At 39.9% G+C, this 23,047-nt stretch overlaps 4 protein-coding genes across 7 annotated transcripts in view; 3 read left to right on the top strand and 1 right to left on the bottom strand.

Annotated features, from left to right (window-relative positions):
• homer1 (homer scaffold protein 1) overlaps positions 1-4,097 on the bottom strand; it is a 28,806-nt gene extending 24,709 nt beyond the window's left edge. The window contains exons 1-2 of one of the 2 annotated variants that reach the window (XM_030150817.1): positions 3,540-4,097; positions 2,879-3,072 (exon numbers count right to left, since the gene is read on the bottom strand). In XM_030150817.1, the coding sequence (XP_030006677.1) occupies positions 2,879-2,883 (5 nt within the window). In that variant the 5' untranslated portion in view covers positions 2,884-3,072; positions 3,540-4,097. Of the gene's footprint in view, positions 1-2,878 lie in introns of both variants that reach the window. The other variant, XM_030150818.1, reaches the window with a different exon arrangement.
• A 2,070-nt stretch (positions 4,098-6,167) lies between these two features.
• On the top strand, positions 6,168-9,980 carry si:ch1073-398f15.1 (cardiomyopathy-associated protein 5). The gene is made up of 2 exons (XM_030150814.1): positions 6,168-6,521; positions 7,111-9,980. Exons 1-2 carry the CDS (start codon positions 6,406-6,408, stop codon positions 9,347-9,349), a joined length of 2,355 nt encoding a protein of 784 aa, XP_030006674.1. The 5' UTR covers positions 6,168-6,405; the 3' UTR covers positions 9,350-9,980.
• Positions 9,981-10,947: 967 nt separating this feature from the next.
• On the top strand, positions 10,948-13,391 carry dtwd2 (DTW motif tRNA-uridine aminocarboxypropyltransferase 2). Its single transcript, XM_030150819.1, has 6 exons — positions 10,948-11,167; positions 11,403-11,493; positions 11,680-11,774; positions 11,873-12,071; positions 12,244-12,372; positions 12,543-13,391. The coding sequence occupies exons 1-6, from the start codon at positions 11,010-11,012 to the stop codon at positions 12,720-12,722; spliced, it is 852 nt and encodes a 283-aa protein (XP_030006679.1). The 5' UTR covers positions 10,948-11,009; the 3' UTR covers positions 12,723-13,391.
• Positions 13,392-13,986: 595 nt separating this feature from the next.
• tia1 (TIA1 cytotoxic granule-associated RNA binding protein) lies at positions 13,987-22,830 on the top strand. Of its 3 annotated transcripts, none has more exons than XM_030148828.1 (12): positions 13,987-14,190; positions 15,506-15,602; positions 15,825-15,923; positions 17,321-17,375; positions 17,522-17,609; positions 17,701-17,776; positions 17,921-18,026; positions 18,763-18,858; positions 18,944-19,028; positions 19,139-19,277; positions 19,909-20,057; positions 20,834-22,830. In XM_030148828.1, exons 1-12 carry the CDS (start codon positions 14,165-14,167, stop codon positions 20,970-20,972), a joined length of 1,155 nt encoding a protein of 384 aa, XP_030004688.1. In that variant the 5' UTR covers positions 13,987-14,164; the 3' UTR covers positions 20,973-22,830. The 3 variants fall into 3 exon arrangements, with proteins under 3 accessions (XP_030004688.1, XP_030004687.1, XP_030004686.1); XM_030148827.1 differs by having other exon boundaries at positions 18,760-18,858; positions 19,912-20,057; XM_030148826.1 differs by having other exon boundaries at positions 18,760-18,858.
• Positions 22,831-23,047: the final 217 nt, after the last annotated feature.

The following is a 23,047-nucleotide window of genomic DNA, read 5'->3' as shown; positions in this document are numbered from 1 at the left end:
TTCTTGTTGTATACATTGTATACTCTACTTCATTTCAAAGATTTAATGAAGAGAAAAAACAAAACAAAACTGTAGGTTCATCACGTGATCCCATCACAGCTTTGAGGTCAGAGCAGTGGCTTGCATTGTGGGCTGCTCACGAAAACGACATGTTGACTGCTGTTGCCTTTTCTAGTTATACCCAAAAATCGAAATCGAAAATCGAGTTTTTAGAGGAAAAAATCGGGATTTTTTTTTTTGCCAAAATCGTGCAGCCCTACTATCTACACTGGACAGTATTAAAACACTGACGGCTCCAGCCTGTGCTTGAGAGGCACAGAAAAATAACCTGCATTACTAACTTAGCTGCTGCGTTGTCATAGCAACAGCCATGTGACTCAGGGTTGGTCATGAGCTGTGAACATCTTCCAACTCTATCTCTCCCGCTCCTTCCCACGTGCTCTCCTGCCCAATCCGATCCCAGAGTCCAGAGTCCCTATCAGTTAACCCACTCGCAGAGGGAGGCAGTGGGGCTTGGCAAACACACACAGTCCACTTTAAAACACACATCAGACACACAGTGGCAGACACAAGACCATGTAAAGATGGTTGGGGCTTCAAGTCAGTGACATTTTCAGTCTTTCCTCAGTGTCCTGAAGTAGAATGATGAACAGAGAGCTGAAGCACTGTGGCTTTCCTCACATAAAAAACAGAAAAAGAAAGAGAAAGAAAAAGAAAAAGAAATTACAGTATGAAAAAACACACTGGGCACTGAAAACCCAACTGACTTGACACAACACTGCATCACTGTGCAACTTTGGATAAACAAATAAACTGAAACAGTTTAATATAGCATTTTAGGATAACAACAGAATACACAAATAACTTCTTGCTGTTATCACTGAAGCCTCCTTCCTTTGCATTTAGAGAAATGCACAGTAATAATCTCTTTTAATCCTAAAAATCTCTCATCTCTAAAATGCTATTCTCCCGAGATACTGTTATTTTGATTCAGTTCACTCCGTTGAAATTCCTTTACAATAGTCTTACAATTGCTGACTGTCATTTAGTGTAAGGATTGTGCGAGTTGGATTCATATGCTGAGAAAACAGTTAGCCTAAGTAACAGGTCTCAGACTTTTCATTACACAAAAGGAATGTGCCTTTTATAATTGTGCTTCTGTTAATATATAATTGCCCGAAAATATAGGCTAAATCATTCAGTTTTCGCCACCTTAAATTCCATTAACATCCACAGAGGAAGCGGTTCGCCAATCAAAGTCCACCATGATCCTACAGAAGCTCAGAATTACTTTATCTTCTTTATTCTGTTCTATAGGCTGCAGGGTTATGCATCACCATCATCTACTAAGGTGTATCTAAGAGCATCACCTTGATTTAAAAAGCCCAGAGTGGAAAAAACAGCGGATGAGATGCTGGAGCAGCACCACCTGCAACTGGATCACTTGATGTCACTAAATATTACACACTAAACCTTAGAAAAAACCTTGTAATTTATCTTACCACTGATATGTCAGAACAAGTCTGACTACTCACAAAATTATCTAAACCACTAACAGTAGATAATATGGAGTTTCTACACATTGATACTTCTCACTTACCTAAGACCTGTTCACTTGCGCTGTGTACTTTTATATGTATTTCTGTATTTGTAGTTTTACCGATAAAGCCTTCATATTTTCAAAAAAGCCTGATCAGAGACAGGACCTGACACAACGGCTACAAACTCCACAAGTATCACATCAATTGTGGTCTGTATAAGTCCACTTGATATCCAAGGACAGGTAAATGTTATGATCATTGTTTCCAGTAAAAAATATTCCATTCATGAATCAAACTTTGATCTTCTAGTTTGCCAAAAAATGTGATACTGATGCTAAGTCCTGGGCAGTGTTTCTGCTCAGAAGTGCCAAGTTTCAAGAGGACAACTTGTTTACAATCATCTATTATACAAGAACAGAAGCTCCAGTACTTGTTGGAGGGAACAGCCAACTCTGACTTGCTAATTAAGTGCTCAGTGCAAATACAAGACATGCTCTCTGTCTATCTCCCTCTCTCTCTCTCTCTAAGGAATTGATTGCAGACTGGATTATAACCACTAGCCTTGAGAATTACAGCGGATGCGCTTTGCACGAGGAGGTAAGCAGTTCACCCCCCAGCCACAATATGACAACAAACCAATCACATGCTACATCATCTGCTTTCATCTGGAGTAAGAACTAGGTCGCTCCTGACCAGGAGGATCACCATACATCTGCAGGTTCAGATACAGTACATGCATTACTCGAGTCATGTATGAGAAATCAGTTTCATCTGGTGGTGGTTGAAGGATTTTCCTTCTTCTGGCAGCACAAAACCAACAGTTGTAGTCCTTCTATGTGGAACGGCAAGAGAGACTAATGCATCTCCAACTTCGCAATGTACCAAAGTATGCACTGTTCTGTCCCAGTTAACAGATACATAGCCTGATCTCTGCCATCAATTCACCAACAGTAGCCTACTTCATTACAGCCATCAGTTGTGCAGCCTAATCTTTTGGTTTCTGTAATCTACAATGTCAGATGCTTGTGTGGAGGCTGGGTGGATTTAATGATGGGCTACTGCAATCAGTGCCATAGGCTTTTAGTGTCGTTCATTTCTCTGGTAACTGTGTGTACTGCTAAATGATCAGTGGTGACAGGAGTTGGTGTCTACTTTACACCCAGAGACCCAGAGGAGGCTAGGCTAGCAGTGTTTGCTACACTGTCAGCTGAGACTGAGCTTTGGTGAAATCTGCTGATTGGCTGCTGGAGTCTACAAAACCAAACACAGACACACATTGCCTGGGATGCACGATGTAAAGTATGGATTGTCATGTAACCGTACTCCACGTTACATACCCCATTTTGTTGGATTTGGTTGCAAAGTTGAGTAGAATCGATGCAGTCGGTGGTCTCTGGAGGGCGGTGTGAACTGGCTGGAGGCTAGCTGCACCTTCTGATCCTCTCTCCCTCTAAAGCCGCTGTGATTGTTGTGACTTCTGCTGAGCCACCGTGTTGTTTTCAGTCCGACATGGTTTTGACGTTGTTATGCCCTTGGGTACATTTTACTGGCTTGGTTAGTTTCATCCGAGCAAACGTGTCGATGCATGCATGATGATCGAGAACAGCAGCACGAGCGCTAGTTGTAGCTACCGTTAGCTAAATTAAAGTATTCACATATGAGGATTACCGAGCTAAACTCAGGACTAGACTGACAGGAGAGGGACTGTGGTTTATATTCCACGAAAAGTCGAAATTAAGAAGTTGTCTCTATTTTTTTTTGGTACGAACTGAAATGTCGAAACAGGCAGAAAAAATGTAATTTAACAGATTAAAGACGCATAGTCTATGAGGAGCTAGCTTTAACCAATCGTTGCTAGCTTGCTGTAAATAACGTTACTCTCCACTGGCTGCTGCTGCTGCTGTTGTGTGTCCTCTCTCTCGTCACTTCACAACACAGTGAAATGTGACCAGCTACACACGGACTGGACTCAGAAAAGCTGTCAAGAAATATCCTCACCCGAAAAATACTTGAGCCCTCATCCCAGTAAACCCGCTGTCCATAAATCCCAGTTTCAGTCGCTGGCTCTTCCTCGCTGTCCGCTGTGCCATGAAAATCCCTCCAAATCTATGAGATATTACAGAGTTTTACTGGAGCAAGCGGTCTCTCTCATCTCACTACTGGATGCCAGATATATTCTTCTGAGAAAACCCTTCATCTCCACTGTTTTGAGGAGGGGAAAAGACCAGAAATCACTTGGCGCACTCCTGAGGCTTCACCATCACGTCCGACCTCCCTTCCACAGAATCTCAGCTCCAGTACCGTCGATGAGGACAAAATAGTGATAAAAAAAAAAAGTGTGATTACTTTCATCCAAGAAAATCCCCCTATTTGCCCTTCAGTTATGACCAGGCTTCAGATGCTGATGCTCCATCGGCCGGTTCATCCTCTCCTCCAGTCTGGTCTCTCAGCCTTCATCCCATTCATTAGCTCTGCTCCATCCTCTGCTGCTTAGTGCGAGCATTAAACACACTACGTCATCACGTAAACCCACTGGAAATTTTACGTAATTGGCAATAAAGTATTTTTCTCATTTCCGGAAAGCTTTCTACATTGCTGTGTATAGAGTACACGCAGTATACTTTTTGCGTTAAGACACAAAAATGTATAGAGTTGTGGTCCTTGAGTTCAGAATAAAGCCATATTTGTAAATGTACTGAAAAATAATGATCAGATATAAAATATAATTTAAGTGGATGTGCATAGAAAGTAAAATATGTGTGATGAAATAACAGTGATTGATCACATATGAACAAATCATAAACAACTAAGCATTGCCATCTTCTGGACATTTACTGAAATGGTCCAGCCCTTTTCAGCCACTCAATGACAGCATTACTTTATCAACTGCAGTTACAGTTATCAACTGCAGTTACAGTTTATCATTTATAACTTATAGACTACAGTGGCAAATACTCAAAATATTTATTAGCAAGGATGACATTGTTAAAATTACAATTACTTCTCTTAAGGCGTTTCAGGTTGTTCATGGTTCAGGTTTTTGAAATCTTTTGTGAAAAGATAGCTTGCAAATGTCAGTATCTTCATGTAGTTTTACTTTTTTTTTTTTTTTTTTTACAACAAAACAAAGAGAAAAGGTTGGAGTCATTATTCATAGGTTATTATAGTATTTTAATTTTGAACCACTTCAGACTTAACTGGTCTTTATATGACTCCTGAGCTAAAATGATTTCCACACCCTTTATTATTAATATTGTCTGTGTAATTTTTGCACATTCACACATTCATATGGACTGGATTGGACCCTTCAGCAGGCTGATTTGGCTCACAGGCCGTATGCTAGACACCCCTGGTTTAGATTGAAGCATATAATGTTAGAACAGCCCAAAGTCAAGACCTACATCCTACTGACAATCTGTGGCAAGAGCTCGCAGATCCTCTCTGTCTAATCTGACTAACCTGGAGCTATTTTTCAAAGAATAGGCAAAGGTTGCACTCTTTATATGCAAAACAGGTATAGACACATCCCAAAAGATTTTCAGCTGTAATTGCAACGAAAGGTGGTTTGAACAATTGTTGACTCAGGGGGTAAATACTTATGCACACCACATGTTTCAGATTTTACCGTAAAAAAAAAAAAAAAAATTGAACATACATATTTTCCTCCCTTTTCACAATTATGCACAATATGTTGGCCTATCACATTACATCTTTGCAAAATACCTTTAAGTCTGTGGTTGTAATGTGACAAGATGTGGATATGTTCAAGGAGGATGAATAGTTTTGCAAGGCACTGTTAAACTGCAGGAAAAGTTAGATCCTTGTTTTAATTGGTAGTTTGGATTAAATTATTTGTAGAAAGCACAAAGACATAATTAGAGTAAAAAAAAAGTACTGAAATCCAAGTGGGTTTCTAAAGCTACTCTTAAAATACGAAGCTCCTGGACTTAGTCATGCGAGTAAACAGTGCAACAGCAAATAACTGTGAAACACCTAAAAATAGCAGCAGCGAATAACTACCTGACAAACACACTACTTCAGCGAACGTAAGAGATGCACAACTTGTTCTAAATAAGCTAAAATACTTAAAGCATTGCTGTGATCTATTACACTTTGAATTTTTCTTTTTTTTTGGCCACATCATGTCCATCGGGTCTATGATTTGTGTGAGTTATACCAGACTAGTTTCCACAAGAAAACAACAAGCAAAACCCTTGCCACCTATTCCTTTCGTTTTCCACATAGTGTCCTTGTCACACTCTAAGATAAGAACAAACAGGTGCACAGAGGACATTTTTGTACAGAGCACACTTTCAGTTTAGAGGTTTAAATTAACTTAATGGGACTTTAAGGAAAATTATGGTGCATTTCAGTTTTATTTTCCACACAAAAATTACTTGAAGCTGTTAAGCTTTTTGTGTGTATTATTCTGTACACACTTAAGACTTACATAATTTCAGCATTCTCATCTGTTCATGACAGAGTCATAGACGAGCTTGAAACATTAGATACATCACAAAGCACCATATTATATTTAGACCTGGCAGAGAAAAATAAGACATTTACTCCATGCTGCTGCATTTTTGTAGTTCAAGTTACTCAGAAACAACAACAGAAAAACTCTGACTAAATGAATGGATTTTAAATACCAAATGTAAGTGTTCTGTCAGTGTAAACAGATGATATATTAGTGAGCCGACATGTTGTAAATGCTTCAGATGAAACACTGGAGGACTAGTTTTCTATTTCAAGATAACGCTGAGCATGAAAACTCCAGTCAAGCACACTCACTTAAAATGTGATCTACAGAGCAGCACTGAGTTGTGTTGAGAGGCTAAAGCAAATTGATCAAGACATTACAAAGATGGATACAGAAGACTTTACTCGGTCTGATGTCGACGCTGAAATGACAGTGTTGTCTTCTGAAGATACTCCTGTGGAAAATCTCAATGCCAGTGATGAAGTGGAAGACCTCCACAAACAGGTATATAAATACATTTTTAAATATATTTATATTAGTTTAGCTCATGGTCATGGTTTCCTTTGTATGTTTTTTTAAACACTGTGTGAGGAACCAAGTTTCAGGGTAAATCCACATTTTCTTTTTCATCAAATTGCAACAGCTGAATTAACTGCTTATGTTTATCAAGTAGCTCAGTGGCAGACATGCAATCAAAAGCAATAAATTAGACCAATTCCCATAAGGCATTACAGATTTACAGAAGAAATCACATTAATGCTGCTGACCTGTAAGTGTGTCTGTTACACTTGTATGTGACTGGGCTGTTAGATGCTGTGAATGTGAGAACAGATGAAGTAACATAATTCTAATCAGCTACAAACAGTGAAATATCTATGTTTAGTACATAATCAGTAACAGGGCATACAAATGGTCCTCATTTCAATTATTTAAAGACATGATAAGAAAGAAAAAGATGACTATTTCTATTATTTCTAAAAATCTAATTATAACTATTGCCAGTTGCTGTCTAATGCTACTTTTTCTCCACTGACTTAATTGGAGGACATGATTTTTCATTGCTGCCTTCTTTGTTTGGACATGTGTCTTCAGTTTACGTGAGGCTGTCCATGATGACAATGTCCGGCCCAAGATGCAATGCCTGATGATGGACTCTTCTTTCTCCATGGTGACTATGCAAGGTGAGGACAGTGGCATCAAGTGGGAGACAACCCCCAGTCGCTGCACTACCCCATGGGAAGCCGGGAACCCCCCAGCAGACCTCAACTCTCCAGTGACAGTAGGGCCTGCAAGTCCGGTGTCTCCTCCGGCAGGCAAGATTATCTTTGTCATGGATGAAGGGCTCATTTCAAGACAGAAGAAAGCTAAAGAGAGAACAAGTAGTCAGAAGACCAAAAGACCACAAGAAGTCTTCCTAGGAAGTTCTGAAAACATCTCGGGAAGGCCAGAATTAATAAGCTTCTCTCAGCCCAATGTCAAGGATGAAGAAGAAGAAAATGAAGAGGAAGTGACCGATCCCTCAGCAGATAAGGAGCAACGACTGTTCAGGTTGGTGTCTGAAGGCTCTGAAATCCTCAACATCGTCGTTCCTCCTAAACTAGTTTCGGTAGATGAAGAGGTTAGTAAGGAAATGGTGGACAATCTGTCTTATCTGGAGGAGAGCCCTGTCACTAAAGCCAGTGAGGAGACCCATGATGAGGTCTTTGAGCCAGAGATTTTACCACCTGCTCCAACAGGACTGCGTTCACCTTCCTCAGGTCCACAAGGAATGGATCCTCCAGGAGCTCCAGTGTCCAGACCTCCTCCACTTAGAGGGGCGGCTGGTAATGTAGATTACTTTGAGGCGTTCAGCCTTATTGATGCCCAGGCTCCAGGAAGTCCAGCTGTGGCCACCCAGGGGGAGGTGAAACCAGAGGCAGAAGACAATGCTGGGATCCAGGATGCAGAGACACTGGGGCAGGCTACAGGTGCCAGCACCACCCCACCATCAAGGTTATCTGTGGAGAGTGAAAAGGCAGATACCATCAGTCTAGAAGAAATGACCAGTGAACTTCTGGATGACGTCTTCTATGGTGGAACCGATGACTACATGAAAACTTCTCGAGAAGGAGATAAGATGGGTCTGGGTGCACTCACTAGGGTCCCTTCAAAACCCAGTGGGTCCACACTGTTTGGAAGTCAAGAGGACATTTTGACACCAATCTTTCTACCAGAAGGACCACCCAAAATTATCGATCCAATTTTGCTGGAGGAGCCCAAAGCCATGGCCTTCCTTTACACTGACCTTTACGAGGAGGCGATCGGCAGTCGAAAAAAAGAAGACGACACAGAAAGTTTGACCTCTGAGAAATCCTTCCACAGCAGACATTCAGACCGAGAAGCCAGAGGATACCTGGAGAAGTACATGCTTATAGATGAGACTCCTGTAGTGGAAGTTGAACCGGCTAAAAAAGAACAATGCCCCGAAGAAGGACCGCGGACATTGTACCAAGATTTATATGACTTTGCCAGTGTTTCCAAACCTGAAAAACACCAAATGCCAAACTCAGAGGAGGAAGTCACAGACTTCTTCAGGTCCAGTGCTAATTCTTCTCCATGTGACGTAGAGCCTTTCCCTCGATCGCTGGAAGAGGATGAAGCCCAAACAGCACCAAAGACAAAAGCAAAGACAAACAAAAACGTCTCTATTAATGTAGAAAAAGCTGTTGAGAACCCAGTAGATCCACTTGGGGATGTGTCCTTAGAAGAACCTGACTGGGGAGGTACAGACCTTGATGACAAAGATGACATTGTGTACAAGGGTCAGGATTTGTGGAAACAGGACACGGAAATGGAAAGACCAGTTGCTCCTCCCAGGAAAAAGGCACCATCGTCTCCTAAGGCATGTCTGGACCTAACACCTCTGACTCCAGTTGATGTAGAAGAGGAAAAAGAAGAGGCTGGAGGAAAAGAACAGAGGGAAGAGGAGAAAGAGACAGCATCTCCACCAGAGACTGCTGATGAGGGAGAGGGAGATGGAGAGGAGACCACAAAGGCCTCCACTAATGTCCCTCTACTGCAAGATACAGTAGCTGCAGAGGAAATGGAGTCCCCACAAACTGAAGGTGTGGAAGAAGGAAATGAAATATCTGCTGGAGCAATAATACAGAGTGTAGATGAGGAGAAAGACAATACAATGGCTGATGGGAAGACTGAAACAACAACAGAACAAACTGCAGCAGAAGAGATTGATACGGTGTCATCAGAACCTGCAAAAACAGAGACACAGGAAGAAACAGTCTTAGCTAGTGAACCACCCAAAAGCAAAGGACAGTGCATAATCCTTTAGAGCAGCTGGAATGACTTCAGTGTGTTTAATTGTACAGTGCTAATGTGTCCTTGTTCTTATGTCAGAAGGAATTTGTCTATGTTCTCCAAGTTTTCTGACTTGATGTATATTCTCAGAACTATACAGATATAACTACTATTTGTGAATAACTTGGCATGCCTAATTGTTAGAATTTCTACCCACTCATACCTAACTACCCTCATACTACATGAATTCAAACGTCTTATTAGTTCTTCACTATTAGATATACTATATGCAATATCCAAATTATGCTAATTTGTGAAACTACGAGTAATGTTTATGTCTGTCTCAGTAGACAGATGACCATAGTGCATGAATTAAAGTGCAGTTGAAGGGATCGGTTTGGGTCATGGTGTGAATAAAAAGGGAGAGTACATGTGTCTGTTTGTGTGACAGTAGGGTGTATCTTCAGCTATAAATAAGCCTCTCCGACTGTTAACCTGACACCCTGCCTCAACTAGGAGTCTATGTACTGTGCACCATCTTGTAAACATGCAAACTTGGTGTGTAATATGTGCAAATGCGCATGCTGCTGCATTGACTGAAAACACGTATTCAAACATATTTTAACTATTTTCCTCTTTTAGTGCTACATGTTTCCTGAGATTGCAATAACTGCAGTTTCTGTTGAATTAAAACATGAATTTTTAAAGTGTTCCTACATTTTCAGGAGCCAAACATTGAGTTGTGACCATTTCAGTTAATGACAAGGGATATTGTGGTTATCCACACATGGAAATGCAGTATGTGTCCCACATGTAGTCACTGAAGCAAGATGTAAATGCTGAGCTCGAGCAGCAGAAAATACTGGGCACAGGACTGAAAACAAGGGTCCCATCTGGAGCTCAGCAGTGTAGAAGGCCATGCTGACCTTGAGGCATGAAAGGAGTCTGAAAAAAACAAAACAAAAAAAAACAAATATAGGCCACATGTTAACTCACATATGCACAATTATAGTATAAAGATCTGCAGATAAACACATGATTTGCATTTGATCTGGCTCTGTTTACTTGTTACCCATGAACACGATCATGTTGATTCATCCACAACTTTAGCTCAGGCTATGGTTTAGATGGACTTTGGCGACACCCGGTGTCGTAAGTAACTCAATGTAATCTATTTTTTCACTTTTACATCTATTTGTCCTCCGGGTCGATAGAGGGCAACTATGAGTTCATTACGTTCCACCGAGTTACCAAAACAAGACACTGGGTCGTAGATATTGAATATAGAGAGGACACATTCATAGTTCATAGCTCGACTTTTCTTCATATTTTCCCAAGTGATGTGAAATACGAAAGCATCAAGGTTAATCTAACCACAAACTATTAGAAATACTTACCGACCGATGAAAAATCATGGATATAACTTCAATATTAACATTTTCTGTCACCTTGCAGAGATCTGTAAGCAGTGTGAAATCATAAAATGCCAAAATAAATTAAGCATGTAAATTTAAAAAACAAAAAAAAGTTAATCAAGTCTTGCAAGACACCATAGTTAAGATAGCATTGTTCCCGATCTAGGTGTGTGAACCTGGTTCAGAGCCGCTCTGTTTGCTCCATTTCTATGTGCAGGTCCTTCTGTGGCCGGTGTGTTGTCGGGCACACGGATAAGTTAGCTTTGGGCTAACACCGCAATGGACCATGTCTCAACTTTATGCTCGTCAGACACTTCCGAAGAGCCGCAAATCTGCGACGGTCCCTCGGTAGAAGATGGACTGGTCGATGCTTTTGGAGACCTGGCTGCCCTTCCCGTCGAGGTTGGCGAGAGGAGACCGACGTGTTTACGGTGCCGGTGAGATGAATTAAAGTGAAGCTAATGCTAGCTAGGCAGCTTAGGAGTTGGATAAGAGAAAGAGAAGAAACAGTTTGTCCTCTCTTCCCTTCAAATTACTGGCATGCTTTAATGAGGTTACAGATTTGTGTCGTTACAGAAAGCTCAAGACCAGCTGAAACAGAGAGAGATGGGGCTAGGCTGGGAAGTAACTAGGCTATCACAGCCTCACGTCTGCAACTTTCCTTCCATGTAGTCGCCCTCAGAAGGTGTGTCTCTGTCCTTTTCTTCCACCACGACCCCTGGAGGTTTCCACGTGTCTGTATGTAGTGCAGCATCCCGCAGAGGTGAGTCTCTTCATGACTGTGCATGACTGATCTTTTATTATATCTAACTATGATCTAACCCAGTGGTTTACATCCTCTGTACTCTGTGTTTGCATCACATGCCTAACTCTTTGCTGATATTGGCCATTTGACCCCTTGGATTCATGGTCACAGGTCACTAAAACTAACCCTTTGGTTTTCTTTCAGGAGAGCAGAGTACTCCGCACAGTACCTCTTCTTGCTGCATGTTTGCCACAAGGAAAATGCAACGTCATAGTAGGAAGAAGATTCAGTGAGGAAAAGTGTGTACAGTGTTTGTTTACCATCTGCTTTTGGATTGTGTAAAAATAACTCTGTCCCGATATAGATTTACTTGATTTGACTCTTATTATTTTCTCAGGCATCCAGATTTGGCTGCAGTTTGCCGGGACAGTAAAACACTGATCCTGTACCCAGGCCCCAAAGCCCAAAATCTAGAAGAGCTATTGCAATACCAGGAAGTTGGGAGTGAAAAACACAATGTCATCCTCATAGATGGCACCTGGAGTCAGGCTAAAAACATGTTTCTCAAAAACAATATGTTCCACCTGCCCAAACAGGTTTGTTTAGCTGATCTGTCACATTAAACTATGACAGCAAGTAAAAAGAGAAACCGAACTTAAATATGTTAATAGCTGAAAAACATTTAGTATAATTCCTGTCCTTGTGCCACACACAGATTCACATGGAATAAAACATACCATTATTAAACACTTCTATTTTGCATTACAGGTGCAGCTCAACAGGACTCTGTCAAGTCAGTATGTGATCCGCACACAGCCCTCCAATATCTGTCTGTCTACGCTGGAATGTGCTGCCATCGCCCTCTCTATCATTGAGCGAAATGATGAGATTCAAGAGGTGATGTGTCCACCTGCTGAAGTGGTTTATATTTTACAGACTGTACAGACAACATTAAAGATACAATCAACAAAATGTCTAATGTAAAGCTGTATTACACTTTCATATGCCTATGTACAGTACTGTATGTACTGTAGTTGTAACCCAGCCTTGATGCTCTGTTTGAACAGGTCCTGCTGAGGCCCCTGAGAGCCCTGTGCTCCTTCCAGCTGCAGCATGGTGCTCAGGTTCATCATAGTAAGGAGCATCTACTGAAGAACGGCATGTATGATAAACCCATGCCCAAGAACAAACGCAAGATAAAGAGGATGGAGAAACTTGTCACTGACCACAACATCTGTCCAAGATGAGGAAATAGCCGGGCAAAGAACCGAGGCTCTTCTTATCTCTGTAAACACGGCTATCTTCATCTCAGAGACTGCATTATTATGGCAGAAGGTCACAGCATCAGGCTACAGCTACAGGCAACGGAAGAACTGGACTGTTTTTTTGTCCTTTTTTAAAAAGATAATTGCTGTGTGCAGGTAATTTATCCATTTGTCAATAGTTTTACAAAATATGGCAAATGAAAGTGTTGGTATGACAATAAAGCACATTTGAGATTTTTATTGTTTTAATAGAAGTTTACATGTTTTTTTCTAGCCTGTTGATAATGTTGGTTGGGTTGTGATTGGTTTCATATGGCAACAACTGAAGGGCTGATTCAAATGTTTCATATGTTGACAAATATTTATTCAGATACATAAATAATAACTGCAGCTGTACAACACCAAAACCCAGGTTATTTTCATTATGTTCACTTAACAGGAAACCAGCTTATACTGTCAGTGCACTGTTTATGGGATGAGGATTTGTGATATGTCCTATAGCACCTTTCAGACACAATTTATTATGTTTTAAAAGTTGTCATGGTATTTCTATGCCAAAAAATAATGTGTATGGAAGTATGAAAACTGTAAAGTCAATTCATGTGTTTCATGAACTGCAAAAATAAAAACTTAGTGTTATTTCTACAAGAATGTTTTGTGCTCTTAATGTTAGCAGCTTCATATACTAGATGGCAGCACAGTAAGGGGAAAGATGATGATGATGATTATTATTATCATATACAAAGAAAATGTATTAAGAGCTAGAAAAATATATGGAGCATTACTTTACTCTCTAAACCCCAGTTTTTTTGCAAATATCTAGGGCTTCATTTTCTCCACATGAATGCTTTCAAGAAAATGTAGCCTTGGGCAAAAGGCAAACACTGGTTCATCACTTAACCTCTCAAAGGACTCACATTACCAGGAAGCAGTTTTTGTATCGTTGACAGGTTTCAAGTTATCAACAACCAAAGACTAGATCAGAGTATTAGAGTCCTGTGAAGCCAAAAATGCATTGTTCTGCAAGTTTTCCCACTGTTCACGAGCACAGATGCTTTATATAGATGGTATAATGACTGACGATTTGAGAGATAATATAAAAGAGATTCTTGTTACACGCACTGTAGCTATGATCTTAGAAATATGAGACTGTTTATATGTGATGCACGTTACAGCTCTCGATATTTTCTGATATGATTGCTTGGAGGTTGCCTTTAGCTATTGCGCATGCGAGTTCGGTGTCGGCTCCGGTCGCTCCGCCATCTTTGTCGGCTACCTATTGTTCACTCTGGAGCTAACAGCGGTGGTAAATCAGTTCATACTCAGCAACAAAATAACTTGACAGAGTCACAGATTGCTGCCCGCGACAGTCGTGGATTTTCTCTCAGGGTTGCGACTTGTTCTCGGCCAGCAAGTTAGACAGAATGGACGATGACCAACCCAAAACCCTGTAAGTGTCTGCGTTACCGTTAGCTAACCACTTGTATTCGTCACGTAACATTCAGTAGCAGCTTGTTGTCCAGAGCGCTCCGGTCCCAAAAACTGGCATCGATAGACGGAACCTTTAAACACGTTTACAAATCACAGTTGTATATGTTCAGGCGCCTGTTTTTGAGTACACGCAACTATACACGACAATAAAAATATGATTTATGCGCATATTCAGCCGTAATATGTAACTACTTGTAAATTTGGCACACATGGTGAAGACCGAGCAGGGTTTAACATTAGCTAGCTAATTCTAGAGAAATCCTAAATTTAAATCGTTGCCTAACAATAGTCGGCCGACGAAAACAAAGTGAAAGTATAATTGTCATCACAGTTGATATTTTTGGTATCATTTGTGTACGCCGAATGAAGAGGTAGACGTAGAGATAACAGAAATGTATGGATAATGCTATACATAGCTCCTTGAATGGAGTTTGGCGTGCCATCACCTCCATAATGTTAGTCGAGAGAAGAAGCTTGTCGCTGTTTGGGTGATACAGTTGTTATTTCATAGGCCCTGGCATGTATTCATGTGCATAGATTTAACAGAATGTAGCCCTCCTAAGCCTTGACCAAGTGTGATGCCGTCCTAATTTGGTTATGAAACGGGTTATCTTTATTACCTGAATGAGGATACCTCCATACTATTTAAAGCTAACTGTTAGGTAATACAAGCTTAGTAGGCATGCTATCAAAATATTACTGCCTCCTTTTTGGGCAGATTCTCACATAGAAGTATAATGCTAATTCAGTTGGCATTATCAGACCTGAGATGATGATTTGACATTTTGGTATTATTTTGGATCTCTGATGAAGGGTTTGTAGTACAGTTACTGTCAGTTTCTCAGCTACAAGGTAGTAGCCTAAATCTTTGAATTATTGTGTTATTTTTATTTTGTGAGTTTTGTGATCTCTTCATAAATAGGTTTACACCATAATCTGGACACTCCTTTTTCAATTATAGCAACATGGCTGGGTAACAACAGGTGGTCAAAGGTAGACTAAAAATAGAAGAGGTGTCTGAATTTTCACACATGATGCTTGAACACCATCTCCAAGTTAATTATTTGGTAATTACCTTTCAAGTGAAATACCTCTTTCCCCAGTGAGACTCAAGGTAATAGTATTCAGTTTCAGGCAAACTTGCCCCACTGCAGCATCCCCATGCCAGACTACTCTGTACTTTCCTGAGAAACTTTGATGACATCTCAAATGATTAATTAGTACTATACGTATCCACTATCCATGTTTGATTTTGGTTGTTTGTGTCTGTCTAGGTATGTGGGAAATCTGTCCCGGGATGTGACAGAGGCCCTGATCTTGGAATTGTTTGGCCAGATTGGACCATGCAAGAGCTGTAAAATGATAGTAGATGTAAGTTCAAAAGCCATCTCTTTCCCCCTATGTTGCAGTTTCCCTTGCATCTTGGCTACAATAGTGAAATGTAATGGAAACTGTCACATATCATAGCTGAATTGCGGTGCCAACTATCTATGTGATCCATTATTTCCAGTGTTCTGCATTATCATACACTAAGCTTGGAAACTAAACTAAATGTGGCATTGACTTATTCTGTGTGTTTCTTTTCCACTCCAGACAGCAGGTCATGACCCTTACTGCTTTGTGGAGTTTTATGAGCATAGACATGCTACCGCCACAATCGCAGCCATGAATGGTCGGAAAATATTGGGTAAGGTAAGCTATCATATCTCCTGGGTGAGTCAACTAGGGCAAGACTGGATGAACAAGGTCAAGAGGAAGCAGCTGGAATAACCTGTATCTTGATAGACCAAATCTTACTGCCCTCTTCCTGCTCCACTTAACTTAATTTGTTCTATTCCCATGTGCACATTACTCCTCTTTGCGCAGTCTGAAATGACCGGGGTGGGAGCGACAGACACTGATCTCTGTAATCTTACTGCTGTGAAGTTCAAGACTCTAAAAGCAAAAGCGTTTTTAATAATTTAGAATCAAGTGCTGTCATGTTAGAATCGTGTTAAGTGGGTAAAATGTCAGTTACGTAACTAAGAAAGAGAAATAAAATAAAAATGACAATGTCTGGATAATAATAGTCAATGACATCTAATTTATGTGTGCACCAACATGCTTAGAAAATATGTTTTTGCAGTCTGAATTGCATGCGACTTTTAGTGCATTGGGTAGGCATTCGACCATTTAATCAATGTCTTAACAGCCTGTTTTAGTTGAGAATGTGTGGTATGTATTGCTTAATTGTGACTGAATTAAACTGTGTAATTCTTAAAACCAGTGTTTTCCATCATGCATAGTTTTTCAGCAATTTCGGAACACCATAAGCATTGGAAGAGGGTTATTTTGCAGAATGTTTGGGAGCAAAATCACTAGTTACATTGTGTATTCAAAGAAGTTGGCAAAGTGTTGTTGTTTGGGTTTTCCTGTCCGTTCACGCTTCATGGTGTCTCTGTTGTAATGAGGATTTTCCTTAAGTGAGTTACCATCTGTGTATGAATAAATTTATCGTGGCCCTGCTGTGTAATCATGCTACTTGTAACGTTCTTTAACTGATGCTGTTCTGTCCCCCCTACATCTTTACTGCTGTGTGTTCTTTTGCAAAGTTATTTCCACATAGAATCCACATAAGAGCAACTTCAAGAAAAATACATTCAGTTGAAAATATTTTATCCTCAACAGGTATTGAAGGACCATTTGAGGAGTATAACAAGTTCGTAAAAATCACTTGTTTGTAAGTCCCTTGTTATTTGGACCTTACTTCCTACAGTTTTACTCCAAATTTTTTTATTTACTAGTGTGACACTGAAATGTTCCTGATTATGAAGGTGATATCCCTTTTTTACTCTCCACTGTATTTTACTTATTAATATTTGCAAAGGTATGTAAAATAGATGAGACAAGGATGAATTTGTTGTGGTGCAGAGTCCACCTTATTTAAAAATAAATAAATAAAAAAGATCTCGATCACAAGTATGACATACTGTATGTAAAACTGGTGTGTGAAAAGACCTCAAATCAAAAAGCACCTTCCTCCGAGGCTCAAGATGTCTTCATTCCTCATCTTCTTCTCTTCCCTCCTCTCCACATCTGTTTCTTTGCAGGAGGTTAAAGTCAACTGGGCCACGACGCCAACCAGCCAAAAGAAAGACACAAGCAGTAAGTAGCACTAAACACATAGGCTTATGCCAAACATAAGAGTGATGTGAAAATATTGCTCACATGTCAACATTGTAAATCATGATAATAATTACATAGTTTTGTAAATCTGTTTTATGAATTAAAGTAGTGATTTTATATTTCAGGTCACTTCCATGTCTTTGTTGGAGATTTAAGTCCTGAAATTACCACAGATGACATAAAAGCAGCTTTTGCTCCATTTGGGAAGATATCGTAAGTATCTTTCTGTGTCATTCACTCACATACTGACTTGGTTTCACAATAGTCAAATAATGTCATTATTATGTGTAATTCTTATCCACAGGGATTGTAGAGTGGTGAAAGACATGTCCACAGGTAAATCTAAAGGCTATGGCTTTGTCTCCTTCTTCAACAAATGGGTAAGTGTGTTATAATGCAGTCAGAGGACTATGAAAATGTATGATAGTGCTGCTTGTTGACTTGTCTGAAGCCAGAATCTGCAGTAAGACGTTTTGTATTTGGCTTTCGTGACTCGACAGTTTGTGTCTGCTCTGTGTAACTAGGATGCAGAGAATGCCATCCAGCAAATGGGAGGACAGTGGTTGGGAGGGAGGCAGATAAGGACCAACTGGGCCACAAGGAAGCCTGCACCTAAGACTACAAATGAAAGTAAGTTGGCAGTAATTGTAAAAATTGATTAATGTACTGTACTGTATGAGGTGTGTTTTGGCACTTAAAGAAATGACTCAGTAGGGTAACATTCACAGTGGCAGCACTCCATTGCACAACAAACTTTGGCAGTGATCAGGCATACACATTAACAGGATGGTGGAACAAGCCCCCCCCCCAGAAAAAAAAAAAAATTAAATACAGCAGTCATTAGCAGTTCTAATATGGCCTTGTGTGTGTTTGTTTTCTCTGCTGTGACACGGTGACATGTCAAAAAAAGGATGTTCACTACATTTTAAGAAACAAGAATTGTTTTCACTTTTCAAGTTATGAGAGCATGTTAATATTGATGCAATTTGTTGTTTGGCTGTAGCCATTAGCTGTAATTCAGTTATGAAGACATCCAGAAAAGAAGTAATGGATTCCAAACGCCTTGGGGTTTTTAAACAACCTCAAGATGTATAGATACTTCAAAGTGCAGTGAACAGGATCTGAAAATTTGAATAGAAAACGGGGAATTAAAGCAACAGAAAATGGATCATGCTTGGCTGTATGAGACATAAACGTATCCTAAGTGTTTACCTGGTTCTCTGAGCCAATACACTCTGAACTAGATAGAGGTTAATGCTCTGGGCGTCAAATTCCTGTTATTCACTTAAAATCCATCAAAGCTATTTTGTTCCTGGGTTAATTTCTGTGCAGGGTGTAACCTGTGCCATATTTGTTCTTTAAGCAGCAAATGCAAAGCAGTTATTATTTGATGAGGTGGTGAATCAGTCCAGTCCCAGTAACTGCACTGTCTACTGTGGAGGAGTCACAATGGGTCTTACAGGTGAGTCACCACCAGTCAGTAAGATCATCACTAAGCACCACTTTACATTATTTATTAATGCTGTTATTTTTGTTCTTGGTCCTAGAGCAAATTATGAGACAGACCTTCTCACCTTTTGGCCAAATAATGGAAATCCGTGTTTTCCCAGACAAAGGCTACTCATTTGTCAGGTAAGGTGTTTGTTATCCTTTTGGCATCCTGTGGTGGTGACGAGCTCATGTCATAACTGTCTCTACAGAATATGTGACAGTCTAATGCTCATGCTCTCTTCCGTGTGCAGGTTCAACTCTCATGAAGCAGCAGCGCATGCCATTGTTTCTGTCAATGGAACATCCATAGAGGGCTACGTTGTTAAATGTTATTGGGGTAAAGAAACAACAGACATGGTTAGCCCCATACAGCAGGTACAGATGCCACAGGTAAGGATCATCTGCAGCACGTCTTTGTAGAGTTTATCAATACACAATAAACACGGGACCATACAAACTAAAATGCAGAGACCTATTGTAGTTGTTCTTGGTATTTATTTGGAGATGTTCTACAGTCCATGTCTACCAACCAACAGGAACACTGCATCAAATGACACCTTAATCACTGCAGTGTAGCACATGTATATCATGTTGAATAGCACAGGTATTTTTACTGTATATGTATCTATGCTAAAAATACTTGAAAAATGGGAATTCTTTTCTTGAGCCATATCCACGTCCAGTCTTTTCCTCTTCATTTAGTTTTTAAATACCACAATTGTAAAGATACTGTTCTTAGCTACATAGTTTGTAGCTGTGCAAACTATACAACACATTGTGATGTTTTACTTATTAAATCTTGCATGCAGTTCGTAGGTGTTATCATACAGTCTACATGCATCAAACTTGACCCTGTCCCCAAGGTCACTCCATCACAGTGTGACTTACTCTACAAACTATTATTATGTATTTTGCAACAACTGAAATCTCACAGTTTGTAAGTGGCTTAAGAGACCCTCAGTTGTATAATGTAGGTGCAATGTGATATTCAGCTGCCTAAAATATTTTTTGTGTGTGTCAGCAGAACACGGTGAGCTTTGCAGCGCAGCCCTACAGTCAGTGGGGTCAGTGGTACGGTAACACGCAGCAGATTGGTCAGTATGTACCCAATGGCTGGCAGATGCCAAGCTATGGAGTCTATGGACAGACCTGGGATCAGCAGGGCTACAAGTGAGTACTACTACTATGCAAAATATTTTATTACACCTGTGCCTGCAGCTGTATAAAAGTCTACAGCCACTGGTATTGTTTTGGCAGGGTTGTAATGTGTCGTTGTAATGAGCGTATGCATTTTTATTTTGCAGTTGTAAGAATCATGTTCACAGTGTTAACAACACAGAAATCCGAACTAAATGACCCAATGCCCAGACTGACAAATACTTATGGTCATCATAACTTTGCTAAAACAAAAGTAATGATGGCATATCACTTCTGCTCATCACTGAAGATACAGAATAGTTGTCCAGGCTTCACTTGAACATTTGATTTTTAACCATTCTGGACTGTTGTGTTTTTTGTTTTTTTTCTTGGGGGTGGGGGTGGGGTTAGGACAAATGAAGGTTTTTACAAATCAAGCAGGAATCAAATATTTGGATCTGATGCGTATCTGCCATTAAAAATGAACATCTTGGCATCAAAATTTAGAAAAAGACACACCATTTGGAAATGTCTGAATTTTACTTGCAATCTTAGTCCAAGTTAACAGTATCTGAACATTATTTTTTGTCAGTTTAATGAACTGGGATGATTACGAATGATTATGATTATGATTAGATGTGAGTGATGACACTAGATGGATTCATCAGTTGAATAAAAACAAAAAGTGTTAAAATGCTGAGTACCCATTAGATACGTCACCATGGTGATAACCTGTCAGTCATCTGTACAGTGATTTTGCCCTGTGTTCTTCCTTCTAACCTAACTTTCATTTCTGTTTGTCGTCGTAGTCATTTACATGCCGGTGCTGGATGGACAGGTGTGGGCACCATGAGCAATGGTGGCATGGTGGAGCCTGGGCAGGGAGTCAATGGGACAGTGTTAACTAACCAGGCTGGCATGGGAACAGCTGGCTACCACACCCACTGATCACTGGCCACAGGAGTCCTCTGTCTAAGCCTCTGAAGCCACAAGGATGATTCTCCACTGGGGAATGGGCGCTTCAGACGCGCTCTCTCTGTTACCACACAAAAATATTCTCTAATCTGAAGGCTGGTTTGCCATTTTATCTACCTTACCAGCCTACAACTTCACCCACTGCCCAAATCTGCAAGTTTAAAACAATCCACTCTAGAACACTGAAAATATCGCTAATGCATTTTGCATTCCTAGGCCCATTTTATTGTTTGGTTGTGTTGTTCTAATGCCTACAGATAACTGGCCAAATTTAAACATTATTTGTCAAGGTATTTCTGGCACAGCTATGGTTTTGTTAGAAAAATGTTCATCTGATGATAACCTACAGTAAAATGTCAGGCTTTGTTGTCAATTCCTCAGATCCAAAGAGCAAGGGCAGATTTTTAAACCAACGTTGAATAGTTACAGAGGGAGTGAAATTAACTCGACCACTGAGTCCTCTCAATTGTCTAAAACAACACAAGACGATCATTAAACGTGTGCCGAGCAAAGGGGTGCGGCTTTTCTCGATTCTCCATTGGAACCTCTTCCTGTCGCTCAAATTTCGTCCACCTCTACTAGAGTGAGATACAAGTCCAAGCAAGTTCTCAGGGCGTTGTCAAGTCATTCTGTGAAATGTAGGAAATCACTGAGTTAGAAGTAGGCAGGTCGAGGGAAAGTGGGTTCAACAAAACAAGTAAATTTCAGCGCTCCATCCGTCACCGATCTCCCAGAATTGACTGAACAGACTGAGGATCCAGTCTACAGACGAGAAATGTGTGTGCTTACGTGTGTGCATGAACTGATACTTTTACACACAAGACAAAGTCCAGTTCGTTTTCCCCTGAATCAGAAAGGACTATGCCATTTCTTTTTTTTTTTTTTTTTTGCTATAGGTAAAACAGACAAAGTGTAATTTTCTTTCTTTGTTTTAAGCAACTTTAAAATGCTGACATTGTATAAAGAGCTTTTGCCTTTGTGTTTCATTTTGGGACTGTCTTATAAAGAAATGTTGCAGTGACACCATAGAATCATGTGACACCTTCATATTTGTTTATAAAACATTAAGTGGCTGTCAACTGTCAACTTTATTTTTTAAATTAGATTTTCAATATCTCAAATAAACCAATTGCAGGGATTACTGCCACTCTTATCTTACTTATAGGCAGACGAATATTGCACAAATACTTAAGGTTATCTTTTCACGACATTTGAAATACTAGGGTTTTTTAAATGTTTTTGCATTCCACTTTTTTTTTGTAATTTCATTTGGTGGTCTTTCATGTAAATAACCAGTCTGTTCAAATGTAATGAATCTGTATAAAGACGACATGTTAATTAAGGAAGCGTGCTTGCTTCTGGTTGGGATAATGGAGTGTAGAAACCGCTGTTTGACAGTAGCATCCCTGTCCGGTGCTGGTCCATGTACTGTAGAGACGTGGAAACGTTCAATTCTTCCAGGGGCTTGGAGGAAGAGCAGCATTGCTAGGCAGTGCAAAAGGATTAGATTAGACTGACAAGTAATGCATAATTAAGTTATTCAGTTTTAACCTTAAGTAACTATTGTTTTTATAGATTAGGAAACAACATTATCAGGATCAGATTTTTTGCACTGTGCCCACCATCCTGTTAATATAGTTGAAAAATCCATTGTGTTGCCTTATTATTATCCGTTACTTTTAATTTAACCAAAATCATCGAAGAAGGCGGTGCCTAAGAATGTTTTCATCCTCTGTTTTGGCAAAGAAAGTTATGTTGATGCTTTAGCAACATGGTTTGTGTTTTTGCTTTGTCCCATTAAAATGCTGATGCTTACAACAGCTCACATTTACACTGTTTGAATCTGATCTGTAAAAAAAAAATTGCACTTGAAGCATAGAGATTTAGAGAATGTTTGGACAAAGTCTGTTGCTTATAGTAGTTTAGTTTTATTCACAATATCCATGTATTTTCTAGACTTTAGTATTTGTGGAACATACACTTAGACTGAACGGTAAAAGCCTAATGAGATTAATATTGGTATTTTAAAACCTAGCCTACTGAAATTT

This window comes from Sphaeramia orbicularis, chromosome 12 (assembly GCF_902148855.1).
Source record: "Sphaeramia orbicularis chromosome 12, fSphaOr1.1, whole genome shotgun sequence".
NCBI lineage: Eukaryota > Metazoa > Chordata > Actinopteri > Kurtiformes > Apogonidae > Sphaeramia > Sphaeramia orbicularis.
This window is presented reverse-complemented; position numbering and strand designations above follow the sequence as displayed.